Genomic DNA, 16,209 nt, shown 5'->3' with positions numbered 1-16,209 from the left:
TAATGTGGGTAACATCCCCAGATGATTACTCTTAGTGGAAAAGCAAGAACTTCAGAACTTCCACTGTGCCCCCGAGTGAAAAAACATTTTCAGTGAAATTTGAAATAACAGTATTTTGTGGGTGACAAATTAATTTGAGTGGTGTGATGTGTGAACTACAGTACAGTCACAGTTCTTAAAGTAACTGATGTCATCCTCAGGGAGTCAGACATTATCTATATACAGTAGCTGTGATTTTTATTCCCAGATCAGAGCACATTCATTCATTCTGAAACAATGCAGTTCAGTCTGTTTGTTTTTGTATCTTTGGTGTTAGTGGAGCTGTCAGATACTGAAGTTGTGCCCTCATGCAGGCTCAGAGAAGAATTTGACTTGTATGGGCTGTATAAAGAAGGGGATATCGTTTTGGGTGGGATATTTGAAATTAACTTTAAAACAGTGTATCCTGAACTGTCTTTTACTGCTAAGCCTGAGCAATTGAGCTGTGAGCGGTGAGTGAATATATTCTACTGCTCCATGGTACAAATGTTGTGAAAAAATAAGCATTGCCTGAAACATTAGAATATTTATTACGTTATAAGCTAATGCTAATAATGCTTGCACAGACAAGTTCTGCAGGATTTAAATAATATAGATAAATAATTCAGAGATATTTTAAAAGTCAACAGTTATAGTTCCTGTTGTGCAAGTATTGTATATTCATGGAAAGAGATAAACATTGCTGTAACTCTTTTTTGGAATTATTTTTCATATTCTTATTTTAAGTGTTTAATTATATCTTAATTTTATTTTGTCTTCTAAACAACATGGGATATGAGGACAAAAAATGAGTGTGATTTATGTTTTGTTTCATGAAGACAGACTTGTGTCTTGTTTTATTTCAGTAAATATTATGTCCTCCTTCAGTTTTCATTTTACAGGATTTCAGGAGGCACAGAGCATGGCTTTTGCTATTGAGGAAATAAACAGAGACCCTGCTCTTCTCCCTAACATCACACTGGGATACAGGCTGTATGACAACTGTGAGAACCTGGCAGTGGCTCTGAGAGCAGCAACAGCTCTGATCAGCGGAGAGGATGATTCTGTCACTGACTACAGCTGTACAGGGACTCCCCCTGTCTTAGCCATTGTTGGGGACCCTGGGTCAACAAACTCTATTGCTGTGTCAAGAATACTGGGTCTCTTCCGGGTCCCAATGGTACAGTATTACATTTATCAGAGGATCAGTAACATTCTGTGTGATTTTCTAACTGTTTGCAGTAGAAATGTAGAAACTAATTTTCTTTTTTGTATTGAAAAGTTTTTATGAAATTTAGAATGTTTTGGATGGACAACTTTTAAGATGAATGATTATTTGATAAAGATTAAATACATTTTGTCATTTAAAAAGTGAAATCAAAATATATATTTTTTTTAATTTCATCGTTAACATCAGTAACAGTAAACAGTAACCATGGCAAATTTTTGGCGAAAAATATAAAAGTGTGTTTTTATGGGGTTTTTTCCAGGTCAGTTATTATGCCACATGCTCTTGCCTAAGCAGTAGAAAGGAGTTCCCCTCTTTCTTCAGGACTATTCCTAGTGACACGTTCCAGGTCAAAGCCATGGTTCAGATATTCAGGCATTATGGGTGGACTTGGATTGGTGTAGTTGTGAGCAATGATGACTATGGGCTGTATGCTTTGAAGATCTTTACTGAGGAGGTAAATAAATTTGGCTGCATAGCTTTCTCGGAAATCCTCCCTCGTAACAACAACACCTCTGAAATTCTTAAAATCATCAGGACCGTCAAACAGTCATCGGCCAAAGTTATTGCTGTGTTTACTACAGGAGCTTATCTGATTCCACTGACAGAAGAAATTGTTCAGCAAAAAATCAGAGGCAGACAGTGGATTGCTAGTGAAGCCTGGGCTTCCTCCCCTGTCTTCCACACTAAGAAGTTACTGCCTTATTTAGGTGGGACTATAGGAATCGCAGTTCGCAGAGGAGAAATCCCAGGGCTGGAAAAATTTCTCCTTCAGATTCGCCCTGTGTTGGACACCAGAAACAATTTAGTCAAATTGTTCTGGGAAACAATATTTGATTGCAAGTTTCAAGATAAGGCAATCAATCAAAATTTGTCAGATGTGTTAAATATCAAAATTTGCACAGGTGCAGAAGATATTGAAAAAACAAAAACTGCTTACAGTGATGTTTCAGAACTGCGGGCTTCCTACAATGTGTATAAAGCAGTGTACGTCTTGGCACACTCCCTGCACAATCTGATGTCCTGTAAGCCTGGAAAAGGGCCCTTTCAGAATAACTCCTGTGCAGACATCACAACTGTGCAGCCCTGGCAGGTGAGAAGTTACAGTATCAAACAGACTAATAAATTGTACGATATACTTATTGTTTTTTTTTTGCAAATAATTTTCTATGATGCTTTAAATATTGACATTTCCTGTTTTCTTACAGTAATAACCTGTTTTGTTAAGTCAATAACTTACTGACTTTTGAGTACTTATTCATTATTTCTTATTTGACTTTCTTTTATTTGACTCTCTTCATATTTTCCTATTTGTTTTTCTAAGCTGCTGCACTACCTGGCAAGAGTGAACTTCACGACTCACTATGGAGACAGGGTGTCCTTCGATGAGAACGGAGATGCTCTTGCAATCTATGATGTGATCAACTGGCAGAGGGCCGATGATGGGTCTGGGAAAACAGTAACAATCGGTCTGTATGATGAATCAGCTCCTGCTGGACAAAAGCTCAGTCTGAATGAAGACAAAATCTTCTGGAATTTTGAATCTAATGTTGTAAGTTAAAATGTTATGCAATGTTATCAGTTTAAGTGAATTATTTTTCCAGAGAGATAATTTACTAACTATGATCAAAAAGATGATAATCTATTTATATCTAATCTCTTTTCCTAATATCTGCATATTGACAGCAGGAGTTAAATTGCATTATGCCTTTATAGAATGAAATATAAAGTAGCTGTAATATTTGATAAAAGTACACAGACTGCACTGTTACTTTGAACTGCAAAAATACATGCTGCATGTACTGTATGTCACTATAATTGATAAGTAGTAATAACTGCTTAATTTTAACTTTTTAAGTTGAAGAATTTATGCTCCCTTTCCCAGCCTCCCAGGTCTGTGTGCAGTGAAAGCTGTCAGCCTGGCACCAGGAAGGCAACCAGGAAAGGGGAGCCCCTCTGCTGTTTTGACTGTGTGCCGTGTGCAGAGGGAGAGGTCAGCAACCACACAGGTAGGCAGACAGTAATTACTTAAAACATATGATTTTTAAAATTTTGGGCTAGTAACATAATTAGCATAACTAACATAACTAACACCAAAGATACAATAATTAGTCCATTAAATACTAAATTTAGTATTTAATGTACTTCTCTGAACGAGCTCCACATAACACTACTTCTCTAAGCTTGTGGATATTTCTAACTATAAGGATGTGCAGACATTATATTTGTGATGTTTATATTGTATATTCTTGACATTGTATATTTATAGAAGGAGTTACACTGTCAAAATATTTTTTCCTTCTTTTCGTCTTTAAAAATTATATTTATTGATTAGAGTGTCCAATATTGATATTTGTGTTCATTTTTGCTGTAAAAACATTACCGCACTTTAACACAAGTGAAGGGACATCTTGAGCGTGAAACATAGCACAGTGGCTGCAAAATAACATCTTGGCAGCTTGATAGGTCCGCAAGCCTCTGTGATCACCACATATAATTAATGTTAGGTATATTTTATTTAATGAATCCTTGTTATAATTTATTTGTACTGTTAAAAAATTGAGAAAATCAGGAGCAGACCGAGGAGATTAGTCAATAAATAAAATAATTGATCATAATCCCAATTTGTAAGTGATTTATGCCAGAATACACCTAAGAGGTTGGTACTGTAAGGTACTTGATTCTTAATGCCTATAGAGGCCAAAGAAGAGATGATCTGCCTTCTAAATTAAATAGAATACAATCTACCATTAAATCTCTATCTCTCTAACCAGGATGCCACAAAATAAATGGGAGCCTATCTCCTATTATAAAATGCACCCACTAAGCAGGAGAGACAGTATTCAACCGAGGGATTCCTCACTCAGTAACTCCAAGGTCCTTAAAAGCTACAGAATAGCAAGCTCTCTTACCAAGATTCAAATACTTATCTCCATTTGGGTCTTTTCTGATGATCTTGAAGTAGGGATACTCGCCTGGCACAAACTTCAAATTCCCGTCTGCTCCTGTCCTCTCTGTGTGTTGTCATCTGACTTTCTTTTTCCCTTCTCTCACCCCTTTTCTTCTACTGATCTGATGTCATATTCTGCATTTCTGGACTGTTGATTGACACTTAATCATTTACCTAGAACTTAATTAACTAAGGTAAACCAGTGTAAATGTTTTCATTGCTTTGATCACAGACTCTGAACCCCCTACATCTCAGCCAACATCCCCTGTGCTTTGAGGCTAAAAATGTTTACACGGCCAGGTGTTACACAGTTTATCTAGGCTGTCTTAGACACCTCCATTTGTCACCCACCTTATCCTGTAACAGTACCTTGTTTTGAATCTTTGTCACAAGTCTTTCACCAACCAGAGTATTGTGTTTGTAGTTTAGATGATGTTGGCTATAAATAAAAATATAGTAACTTTATTTGGGGTATTAAAATGATTAGCTTTCTCTTTCTTATAGATTCAATTGAGTGTTTCAAATGCCCTTCAGAATATTGGTCGAACCCAAGCAGGGACCAGTGTGTGCTGAAGGAAATTGAGTATCTTTCTTATGAGGAGACGTTGGGATTCTCCTTAACATCAGCATCAGTATTTGGAGCATTAATTTCAGCTGCAGTTTTAGCTGTGTTCATTTACTACAGGAACACTCCAATTGTTAGAGCCAACAATTCTGAACTGAGCTTCCTGCTGCTTCTTTCTCTAATACTCTGCTTCCTCTGCTCATTGCTGTTTATTGGTCATCCACTACACCTCACCTGTATGCTGAGACATGTTGTGTTTGGAATCAGTTTTGTCTTGTGCATATCTTGCATTCTTGTGAAAACCATTGTTGTCATCATGGCCTTCAGAGCCACACTGCCAGACAATAATGTCATGAAGTGGTTTGGTGCTGCTCAGCAGAGAGGCACTGTTTTTGTCTTTACACTCATCCAGGCTCTAATTTGTATCATATGGCTGAGTACAGCACCACCAGTGCCTTTTAAAAACACACAGTATCAAAACTCAAAAATAATTTTTGAGTGTAATGTTGGATCAATAACTGGATTTAGCTGTCTGCTGGTGTACATAGGCTTACTAGCCAGTGTCTGTTTTCTGCTGGCTTTCCTTGCAAGGAACCTGCCTGACAACTTCAATGAAGCCAAGTTCATCACTTTCAGCATGCTCATCTTCTGTGCAGTTTGGATCGCTTTCATACCAGCTTATGTCAGCTCTCCTGGGAAATACTCGGACGCTGTGGAGATTTTTGCCATCTTGGCTTCTAGCTTTGGTCTCCTCACTGCAATATTTGCCCCAAAATGTTACATCATTCTTCTTCATCCAGAAAAAAATACCAAGAAAGCCCTTATGGGGAGAGCAGCTCCTAAGAACTGAAGGTACTGTTTGTTTTGAGGAGCTCAGGGTTAATAATTTAACACTGTCACAGTTGTTGTTTTTTAATTTTTCATTAGTTGTTCTACAAAGGAGGTTCAGTTCAGAACTTACTGCATTATTGTTATCATACTAACTTATTTTTGCAACATTACTTGTTATCAACACCAGCTGAAGCAGCTCTTCTTCATCCAGAGAAAAACACCAAGAAAGCTCTTATGGGAAGAGCAGCTACTAAGAAGTAAAGACACTTTTGTGTTGCTGAGTTAAGGGTAAATTATTTCTGATCCAATATCATCTCTTGTGTCATTCTGTGCTCTGTAAATTGAACGCCTTCAGATTTTTGTGCAGTAGAGCTAATATGCAGAACCTTGATCTCATATTATAGTGTGCTTACCAATTTATTTATTATTTTATAACATTACCTAATATTAACATGAGCTGAATAATTTGAGTTTGTGCAAGCCCTCCTGAAATTTCGGCCTGTTCTACTGACATTTCTGAAATTGATAGAATGCAATATCATAGCCCTCAGATGCTGTGGAGATTTTTGCCATCTTGGCTTCAAGCTTTGATCTATTCATAGCGATATTTGTTCCAAATTGTTACATTATTCAGCTTCCTACAGAGAAAAACACCAAGAAACCTCTTATGAGAAGAGCAGCTACTAAGAAGCGAGGTTATATTTGTGTCTTACAGCTCTCAGGATAAATCATCCACCAGTTTCACAGTTGCTCTTTTAGGTTTTCATTTTTTTTAAAATCAGATTTTTGTAATGTGCTACCTTATCCTGCTTTTATTTTGGTTTGTTAACCTACTGTAACTTTGAAAAATTAACTCCCATCAACACCAGTTTAAGAATTTATTTTCAACAGCTCTCAGAATTAGTGTTTTTCTCTTCTCTTGACAATACTGAATTCCAAAGCAGCGTGCAGTACCATAGTTTGTAGGAATGAAGATGACAGTTTTAATTGTAAGATGTTCACCAGGTGAGATCTGAAAAAATACCAGAAGACTTAGAAGCGTTTTTTACTAGTACATGATATATTAAGTTCCACTGTTTCAAAAGTGTATATACTGTATGTAGTCTGTATAAAGCATGACTCATATAAATAAAGTTTTCAATAGGCTCATCTTCTAAAACATGTTTTGATTGGTGTGCATTAATTTCTTGAGTTGATATATGAGTCCCATGACATTTGTTGGCCTGGTCAAGCAACCGTGCACTGTGGGGCAATGAAACCTGAGTCACATTCACATGGTGAGCATGTTCTAAGCACAATGGCAGCGCACATGACAGAGTGCTGTATGTGCTGACCTGGAATATCTTCTGTATCATATACTGTACAGTATATACAGTATATCTCATGGTGACCACACATCTGCTGAATGCTGGAGGTCTTAGTGTCCTTTGGCACTGTTTAAGTGTTGTTGTTATTGAACCACATTGCATTGTTCCATGGCTCATTTTTTAACAATGAAAGTGTTTTATAATAATTTTATAACAGTTCATCTCCTTGTATAAGCATGCCAAGTATAAATAAGGAGTTCATTTGCCAATTGGCTCTCTAATATTCACTGTTCTTTTCAAACCTCAAGGCACTCACCAGAAAGATTTTTTAGAGGGATATTATTGCAGTCTGAAATTGTATTATGATATGTTGAAATTGTGATATACAGTGTATATAATGTTATGATACTGATATAAAATTTTAATTTGTGATCTTTATATGAAACTCATCATAATGATACTGCAATAACTGATGTTACCTGCACCAGTGATACGTGTTTGTATTCTAAAGATCATATTGCGTCTATCACTGAAAAATAGAAAAATACATCCTGCATGTTCTAAAACATGTTTTGATTGGTGTGCATGGATTTCTTGAGTTGATATATGAGTCCCATGAAATTTGTTGGCCTGGTCAAGCAACCTCAATATCCTGAGCAGAAGTACCTGTACTGCATTCATCAGCACCATGACTGACAAAACCCTTCCCCTGTGCACGGCCGCTCTGAAGGACAGTGCAGTTCAAAGACACTGATATAGTTATTGTGAAGACCACTCACGGCTTTAAAAGAAGACACTGTGCAATATTTATCCAATATTTAACATATAAATATAGGATTTACAATTCACAGATGCCATGATTAAATCTTTTTTTAATTTTAAACATTTGCCTTTCAGAGATGAAAGTAATAAAATCTGAAACATTAGTTGAAAAACTACAAAATTGTAAAATGCAAAATACTTTTATGGAGTAAACAAACTATTCATAGAATAAAAAGATAACCATCGATTAAAAAAATCTGATATGCTTTAAATTCCTTTAGATTAGAACAACTAGAGCAATAGCACTAAGCACTTTTAGATTCGTATTTATTTTTCAATGTTTTGCAGTTGCGCAGCTTGTTAGTATGGGTATAATTGTTTTGAGTGTAACAGTTAGCTCAGTTACTGCATGTCACTGCATGTCATTGACTTGAGAGGTGAGGCAGCCCGGGAGCTCATGGAGAGGAGAGAAACTGAACAGAGAGGCTGTGATGAAGCAGCGATGAGCTGTGGTGCTCTGACTCCAGGAGAGCACAGTCCTCAGGGGCTTCAGTCCTCCACGCCCAGCTGTGAGCTACAGGAGCAGCAGGAGAGGAGCCAGGAGTGAGACCTCCTGCAGCTGGCTGCCACCTTCAGGCAGCTGTGGAGAGAGAATGAGGGCCGATAAGCTCTGGAATCCCACTGCAGGGAACAGGCCAGTGAGGAAGCAGGTCCTGGAAGTGCTGTGCTCACCAGCTTGCCTGCTGCAGAGCCAGGAGGAAACACTGCCTCTTAACTGAGGGTCCCCACTCTGTTACTCAGGACACCCCTTCTTTACTGTGCCTCTTAACTGAGGGTCCCCACTCTGTTACTCAGGACACCCCTTCTTTACTGTGCCTCTTAACTGAGGATCCCCACTGTTACTCAGGACACCCCTTCTTTACTGTGTGAGCAAGTCTGTGTTACAGCTGTTCTAGATCTCCACTAGGGGCCCCCTCCTTTCTTCTCAAAGAAAATGCTACATCATTTTTAAAGCTTTGATGCAACATAGAATTTAAAACAATTTATGCCACATTTTTGAATATTTAGAAATGTAATAAACAGGCTAGACAGCACCTGCTTTTTAATTGGCCATATTCTTTTAATATGACCTTTTCAGTGCATGAATGTTTTCAATGACTCACCACAAGCCTTTATCTGCACATTTTCTTAAAAGTTTCCCTGACTTTTGCCATTTTGGCAAAAACAACATTTTGGTTATGTAGTAATTGTTTTTATTTCAATTAACAAAAAACAGATAATTGGAAAACATTTGGTAGTGTGAGTACCTAGATTATTAAACAGCAGATCTGAGTGTTTGAAGACAAAAATCTTTAAAGGCAAACTAACTGAAAACATTTTACTGACTCTTTCCTGGTTTTGTCGAGTGTATATTTCTAGCAGTTTCTAAAAATCTTACATTAAGCTGTGGTGCTTAGCTTTCATAGTGACCATAATGTGAATAATGTCCCCAGGTAATTACTCTTAGTGAAAAAATCCATCCAGAAACTCAGAAAAAAACATTTTTAGCCTTGCAGAACAATTAAAAGGTGATTTGAAACAACAGTATTTTGTGAGTAATTGACTCTTCTGGGTGGTGTTAAGTGTGTACTCCAGTACAGTCACAGGTCTGAAAGGGTTACTCTGATGTCATCCACAGGTATACCAAGAGAGTCTGATTTTGTCTATATAGCTGTGATTTTGATCACTGGAACAAAGCATGTTCATTTGTTCTAAAACAATGCAGTTCGGTCTTCTTATTTTTGTATCTTTGGGAATAGTTGGGTTAACAGTTACTGAAATTGTGCCCACATGCAGACTCAGAGAAGAATTTAACTTGTATGGGCTGTATAAAGAAGGGGATATCATTTTGGGTGGGATATTTGAAATCCACTTTATAACAGTGTATCCTGAACTGTCCTTTACTGCTAAGCCTGAGCCATTGAGCTGTGAGCGGTGAGTGAATATATTGTACTGCTCCTTGATAGAATGTCTGTGACACAGTTTCCTGACACATTAGAATATTTGTTATGTTATGAGCTAAAGCATTGTCTGCACAGTACATGTTAAGGATGTAGATACTGCAATTCAGCTCAGGGATAACTTCAAATTGAACTTAAGTACAGTTGATGAAAACATAAAGATCACATTTTGTTTGGTGTTTTTTTTAAGTTTCTATTTTTAAATCATTTTTACATAATATTTTATGTGGCTTAAAGTAAGATTTTATTTGTCTCATGCTAATGCATGAGACAGAAGATTTGTTTGAATTCATTAGTTGTTTTGTTTTTAACCAATTGTTTCTTCTTTCAGTTTTCACTTTACAGGGTTTCTGGATGCACAGACCATGGCTTTTGCTATTGAGGAAATAAACAGAGACCCTGCTCTTCTCCCTAACATCACACTGGGATACAGGCTGTATGACAACTGTGAGAACCTGGCAGTAGGTCTTCGGGCAGCAACAGCTCTGATCAGCGGAGAGGATGATTCTGTCACTGACTACAGCTGTAGAGGGACTCCCCCTGTCTTAGCCATTGTTGGGGACCCTGGCTCAACAAACTCTATTGCTGTGTCAAGAATACTGGGTCTCTTCCGGGTCCCAATGGTACAGTATTACATTTATCAGAGGATCAGTATTGAGTAACATGTTTCTAATTATGTTTTCTGAAATAGAATTAAAGAAATGTAAATTGTATAGAGGATTTTGAAATGCATATTTTATAAAGATTAATGAATTTCATAATTTCAAAACAACTGAATACTTTTCTGCACGTTTCTTCATTGTATTATCACTTTGGCACATAAATAGCTCTCGTTCTTTCATTTGCAGGTCAGTTATTATGCCACCTGCTCTTGCCTAAGCAATAGAAAGGAGTTCCCCTCTTTCTTCAGGACTATTCCCAGTGATACGTTCCAGGTCAAAGCCATGGTTCAAATCATCAGGCATTATGGGTGGACTTGGGTTGGTGTAGTTGTGAGCAATGATGACTATGGGCTGTATGCTTTAAAAACCTTTACTGAGGAGGTAAATAGATTTGGCTGCATAGCTTTCTCGGAAATCCTCCCTCGTAACAACAACACCTCTGAAATTCTTAAGATCATCAGGACCATCAAAGAGTCATCTGCCAAAGTTATTGCTGTGTTTTCTACAGGAGCTTATCTGATTCCTCTGACTGAAGAAATTGTTCAGCAAAAAATCAGAGGCAGGCAGTGGATTGCAAGTGAGGGTTGGACATCCTCCCTTGTCTTTCATACTAAGGAGTTACTGCCTTATTTAGGTGGAACTATAGGAATTGCAGTTCGCAGAGGTGAAATCCCAGGACTGGAAAACTTTCTCCTTCAGATTCGCCCTGTGTTAGACACCAGGAACAACTTAGTCAAACTGTTCTGGGAAACGATGTTTGACTGCAAATTCCAAGACGAGGGAAACAATCACAATAAGTCAAACTCAGAAGGTAATAACATCTGCACAGGTTCAGAAGACATTGAAAGCAAAAAAACTGCTTACAGTGATGTGTCAGAACTGCGGGCTTCCTACAATGTGTATAAAGCAGTGTACGCCTTGGCACACTCCCTGCACAACCTGATGTCCTGTGAGCCTGGAAAAGGGCCCTTTCAGAATAACTCCTGTGCAGACATCACAACTGTGCAGCCCTGGCAGGTGAGAGGTTATCACAAAGGAATTAATTAATTCTTTATTTTTTAACAACCACAGTACAGCTTTTTTCACAGGTATTAAACAGGTTTAGTTATATAAATACTTTCATCAGCTATTTTATCATCTTTGCATGTATTCTAATTGGAAAGTAATGGTTACAGGTGCATTGTTTTAAATATTGACGTTATTTATTTTCTTCCAGTGAGAGTTTTGTTCAGCCAAGTACTGCAAATGCTTACTGAAATTATTGGTTATGCGTGTCATTAATCTTTTTGACTGTCAGCTGCTGCACTACCTGGCAAGAGTGAACTTCACTACTCACTATGGAGACAGGGTGTCCTTCGATGAGAATGGAGATGCTCTTGCAATCTATGATGTGATGAACTGGCAGAGGGCCGATGACGGGTCTGTGAAAACAGTAACAATCGGTCTGTATGATGAATCAGCTCCTGCTGGACAAGAGCTCACTCTGAATGAAGACAAAATCTTCTGGAACTTTGAATCTAATTCTGTAAGTAACTTAAGCTTAATTCTAATTTTTTAATCAACAACGTCAGTGTTAATCAACATGTTTGTGTGCTTTTTTGCGTATTTAAAATTAAGTATTTCTCATTTTTGGCAAAATAAGCATTCATTGAATTGATTTGTCAGACTTTGAATTTGTTGTTATGATGTATAACTTTTACATTGAATTCTTCATGTTCTTTTTTATTTGATTTTTGTAAGATCAGTGTAAAGTGTAAAGTAAGAAATTTGCTTCAATGTTTTAGCTGTGTCTATACTTCAGTTTTCATATATACGTTTTTATAATAGCTGTCTTATTGTTGAGAGGTGTGAGTGTCTCAGTATTAGAAAAACAGATGATGTACTGTAGCTTCACAGGCATTACGCCAATTTATTTTTACTATAAGTATAGTATACCTAATATTTAAAGGATGACTGATTTAATTTAATTGCTATTATAACAGAATTAAAAAAAATCATTTATATAATCTTAAAAAGACATTGTTCTTCCCCAGCCCCCCAGGTCTGTGTGCAGTGAAAGCTGTCAGCCTGGCACCAGGAAGGCAACCAGGAAAGGGGAGCCCCTCTGCTGTTTCGACTGTGTGCCTTGTGCAGAGGGAGAGATCAGCAACCACACAGGTGGGCAGGCTGTCATAATTTTGATCAATGTTTATTAATGTTTTGTGTTAAAAATACACATTTCCTTTATAACACTTTGTTCACTGTAGTAAATCCACATATCAACATGCGTGTTGACTTGTGGACATTTTGAAGTATAAGGCAGTCCAGGATTTCTCAACATAAGTTTCTAAAGTCTCCTAAAGTTCATTATACTGTATATATGTTGAATATATGTTTCTACTTTTAATTGTTTCTGCTTTGTAAATGCACTAATTTATCTGTCATGGTAATAAACTCCTTGAATTTGAATATAGCACAGTAGCCTCAAAAGAAAATGTTAGCAGCTTTTATCCCCTATATTATCCCCATAAGTAAATGATTATTTAATAGTTTTTTACTTAACTGTTACAAAATAATTAATTTGGGTGGAGTGGTAGCACTGTGGCTATGGATCTGTGTTTGTAACTGGAAGGTTACCAGTTCAAATCCTGCGGCGGGCAGTGGAATCCTACTTTGTTGGGCCCCTGAGCAAGGCCCTTCACCCCAACTGCTCCAGGGTTGCTGTATGAATGGCTGACCCTGTGCTCTGACCCAAAGCTTCTCTCCCTCACTGTGTCTCATGGAGAGCAAGTTGGGTATGCGAAAAGAAAAATTCCTGATGTAAGAAATTGTATATGGCCAATAAAGTGAACTTATCTTAATTTAAAGTTTGCTTTGTTTTCTCTCACACTAGTCATTCAGCAGTCTACAGGAATCTTCCTTTGACACTTTTCGTTTTAAACAAAAATCTAACTATTACATTTTTAGTATTATAATATAATTATATATAATATAATTGGTATTATAATTAAATTAATGTTTCTCTTTCTTATAGATTCCATTGAGTGTTTCAAATGCCCCCCAGAATTCTGGTCTAATCCAAACAGAGACCAGTGTGTTTTGAAGGAAATAGAGTTTCTTTCATATGGGGAGAGTTTAGGAATCTCTTTGACAACAGTCTCAGTGCTTGGGGCACTTTTTTCAACTGCAGTTTTAGCTGTCTTCATTTTCTACAGGAGCACCCCAGTTGTAAGAGCCAACAATTCTGAACTGAGCTTCCTGTTGCTGCTTTCTCTAATACTCTGCTTCCTCTGCTCATTGCTGTTTATTGGTCAGCCACTACACCTCACCTGTATGCTGAGACATGTTGTGTTTGGAAACAGTTTTGTCTTGTGCATATCTTGCATTCTTGTGAAAACCATTGTTGTCATCATGGCCTTCAGAGCCACACTGCCAGACAATAATGTCATGAAGTGGTTTGGTGCTGCTCAGCAGAGAGGCACTGTTTTTGTCTTTACTGTCATCCAGGCTCTGATCTGTATCATATGGCTGAGTACAGCATCCCCAGTGCCTTTTAAAAACACACAGTATCAAAACTCAAAAATCATTTTTGAGTGTAATGTTGGATCAATAACTGGATTTAGTTTCCTGCTGGGGTACATAGGCTTGCTAGCCAGTGTCTGCTTTGTGCTGGCTTTCCTTGCAAGGAACCTGCCTGACAACTTCAATGAAGCCAAGTTCATCACTTTCAGCATGCTCATCTTCTGTGCAGTTTGGATCGCTTTCATACCAGCTTATGTCAGCTCTCCTGGGAAATACTCGGACGCTGTGGAGATTTTTGCCATCTTGGCTTCAAGCTTTGGTCTCCTTTTCGCTATATTTGCCCCAAAATGTTACATCATTCTTCTTCATCCAGAGAAAAACACCAAGAAAGCCCTTATGGGCAGAGCAGCAACAAAGACTTGAAGGTATATTTGTGTATAGCTCTCAGGGTAAACCATCCACCAGTTTCACAGTTGCTATTTTATTTTTTTTCATGATTTATAATCAGAATTTTTCCTTTTTAATGTATCGCTACAGCTACAGTACATCAATACCAGTTTAAGAATTGTTTTTCTACAGCTTCAGAATTTCAGAATTGGTGTTTGTTTCCCTTCAATTGACAATGCTGAAATCCAAAGAAGTGTTGTGTACCATTGTTTCTAGGAATGAAGATGGAAGGTTTGATTGTAAGATGTTTTACCGGGTGAGTTTTGAAAATAACCTTAGAAGCATGTATCAGTACATAATATATTGATCTCCACTGTTTCACGAGACAGATTTATATACTGTATGTAGTCTGTATATAGCATGACTCATATAAATAAAGTTTTCAGAGGGCTCATTTACTAAAACATGTTTTGATTGGTGTTCATCGATTTCTTGAATAGATATAAGGGTCCCATGAAGTTTGTTGGCCTGGTCAAACAACCGTGCACTGTGGAGAAATGAAACCTGAGTCACATTCACATAGTGAGCATAGTCTCAGCACAGTGCCAGTTCACACAACAGAGTGCTGTATGTGCTGAGCAGGAATATCATCTGTGTCCATGATGCACCACACATCTGCTCAGTGCAGGCAGTCTTAGTGTCCTTTGGCACCCTTTGCTGTTGTTGTATTTGAACCACATTGCATTGCTCCATGGTTTATTTCTTCACAATGAAAGCGTTTTATAATACTCAATCACTTTGTATAGGCATCCCAAGTGAAAATAATGAGTTCTGCCTACAGACTGTGTTTGCTAATTGCCTTTCAGTTATTCACAGTTCTTTTCAAACCTCAAGCCAGTCACCCAAACAGCAGTCTTCTTCAGAGGGATATCATATCAATATATGATATCCCAGCAGCCATATCACCCTGCAACTCACAACTGGCAACCCACTGAAGCTCAGCAGGTGTGAGCCTGGTCAGTACCTGGATGGGAGGCCTCCTGGGAAAAACTAAGGTTGCTGCTGGAAGAGGTGTTAGTGGGGCCAGCACGGGGCGCTCACCCTGCGACTCATGTGGGTCCTAATGCCCCAGTGTAGTGACGGGGGCACTATACTGTAAACAGGCACCATCCTTCGGATGTGACGTAAAACCGAGGTCCTGACTCTCTGTGGTCATTAAAAATCCCAGGGCGTTTCTCGAAAAGAGTAGGGGTGTAACCTGGCCAAATTTCCCATCGGCCTTTATCAATCATGGCCTCCTAATAATCCCCCTCTATGAATTGGCTTCATTACTCTGCTCTCCTCCTCACTGATAGCTGATGTGTGGTGAGTGTTCTGGCGCACTATGGCTGCTGTCGCATCATCCAGGTGGATGCTGCACATTGGTGGTGGTAGAGGGGAGTCCCCATTACCTGTAAAGTGCATTGAGTGGAGTGTCCAGAAAAGCGCTATATACTGTAAGTGTAAGCAATTATTATTATTATATTGACATCACAATGAGATGTACGTTCGTTTTGTTAGCAGTGATAAACATTTTCATTCTAAACTTGAAGATCATATCATTTCCGCTGTCGAAAAAAATAAATTTACAGTATATTGCTTGCTCGTTTCCTCATCCTTTATTTGTGCAATATTCTGAGCAGAATAACGTCTTCAACAGCATCATGACCGACAAATACCCTCCTTTATACACAGCTTCTCGCTCTCACAGTGCAGCTCAGAGTAGTTGGTAGGGTTAGTGTGATGAAAACCACTGATGTATCTTCGTGAAGGTTAAACATAAGATTTAAAATCCACAAGTGCCATGCTTACATCTCTTTGACCTTTGAAAGACTGTCTTTAGTCATCTCTCTGGGACAAACAGTAGATACTGCGGAATCAGATTATAATGCAACAGATTTTCACATATTCAGAGTGAAGAAATTTGTACATGTCACACACTAAAGAAGGTAGTAGGGA

At 38.0% G+C, this 16,209-nt stretch overlaps 2 protein-coding genes across 2 annotated transcripts; both read left to right on the top strand.

Annotated features, from left to right (window-relative positions):
- Positions 1 to 937: 937 nt before the first annotated feature.
- LOC102697176 (extracellular calcium-sensing receptor-like) lies at positions 938 to 5,611 on the top strand. Its single transcript, XM_069197724.1, has 5 exons — positions 938 to 1,198; positions 1,509 to 2,339; positions 2,571 to 2,798; positions 3,132 to 3,255; positions 4,701 to 5,611. The coding sequence occupies exons 1-5, from the start codon at positions 941 to 943 to the stop codon at positions 5,609 to 5,611; spliced, it is 2,352 nt and encodes a 783-aa protein (XP_069053825.1). The 5' UTR covers positions 938 to 940.
- A 2,459-nt stretch (positions 5,612 to 8,070) lies between these two features.
- LOC138242249 (extracellular calcium-sensing receptor-like) lies at positions 8,071 to 14,277 on the top strand. Its single transcript, XM_069197723.1, has 8 exons — positions 8,071 to 8,230; positions 9,461 to 9,635; positions 9,993 to 10,284; positions 10,510 to 10,868; positions 11,064 to 11,340; positions 11,621 to 11,848; positions 12,357 to 12,480; positions 13,337 to 14,277. The coding sequence occupies exons 1-8, from the start codon at positions 8,071 to 8,073 to the stop codon at positions 14,245 to 14,247; spliced, it is 2,526 nt and encodes an 841-aa protein (XP_069053824.1). The 3' UTR covers positions 14,248 to 14,277.
- Positions 14,278 to 16,209: the final 1,932 nt, after the last annotated feature.

This window comes from Lepisosteus oculatus, chromosome 13, assembly GCF_040954835.1.
Source record: "Lepisosteus oculatus isolate fLepOcu1 chromosome 13, fLepOcu1.hap2, whole genome shotgun sequence".
Lineage (NCBI taxonomy): Eukaryota > Metazoa > Chordata > Actinopteri > Semionotiformes > Lepisosteidae > Lepisosteus > Lepisosteus oculatus.
Note: the sequence above shows the minus strand (reverse complement) of the source record. Positions and strands in the feature narration are given on the sequence as shown.

Bases quoted from the DNA above. Each gene is read 5' to 3' on its own strand.
- LOC102697176 (XM_069197724.1), top strand. From the start codon at position 941: ATGGCTTTTGCTATTGAGGAAATAAACAGAGACCCTGCTCTTCTCCCT. The intron at 1,199-1,508 runs GTACAGTATTAC...GGTTTTTTCCAG, and splicing joins GTCTCTTCCGGGTCCCAATG to GTCAGTTATTATGCCACATG. The intron at 3,256-4,700 runs GTAGGCAGACAG...TCTTTCTTATAG, and splicing joins AGAGGTCAGCAACCACACAG to ATTCAATTGAGTGTTTCAAA.
- LOC138242249 (XM_069197723.1), top strand. From the start codon at position 8,071: ATGTCACTGCATGTCATTGACTTGAGAGGTGAGGCAGCCCGGGAGCTC. The intron at 10,869-11,063 runs GCAAAAAATCAG...CTTAGTCAAACT, and splicing joins CTGACTGAAGAAATTGTTCA to GTTCTGGGAAACGATGTTTG. The intron at 12,481-13,336 runs GTGGGCAGGCTG...TCTTTCTTATAG, and splicing joins AGAGATCAGCAACCACACAG to ATTCCATTGAGTGTTTCAAA.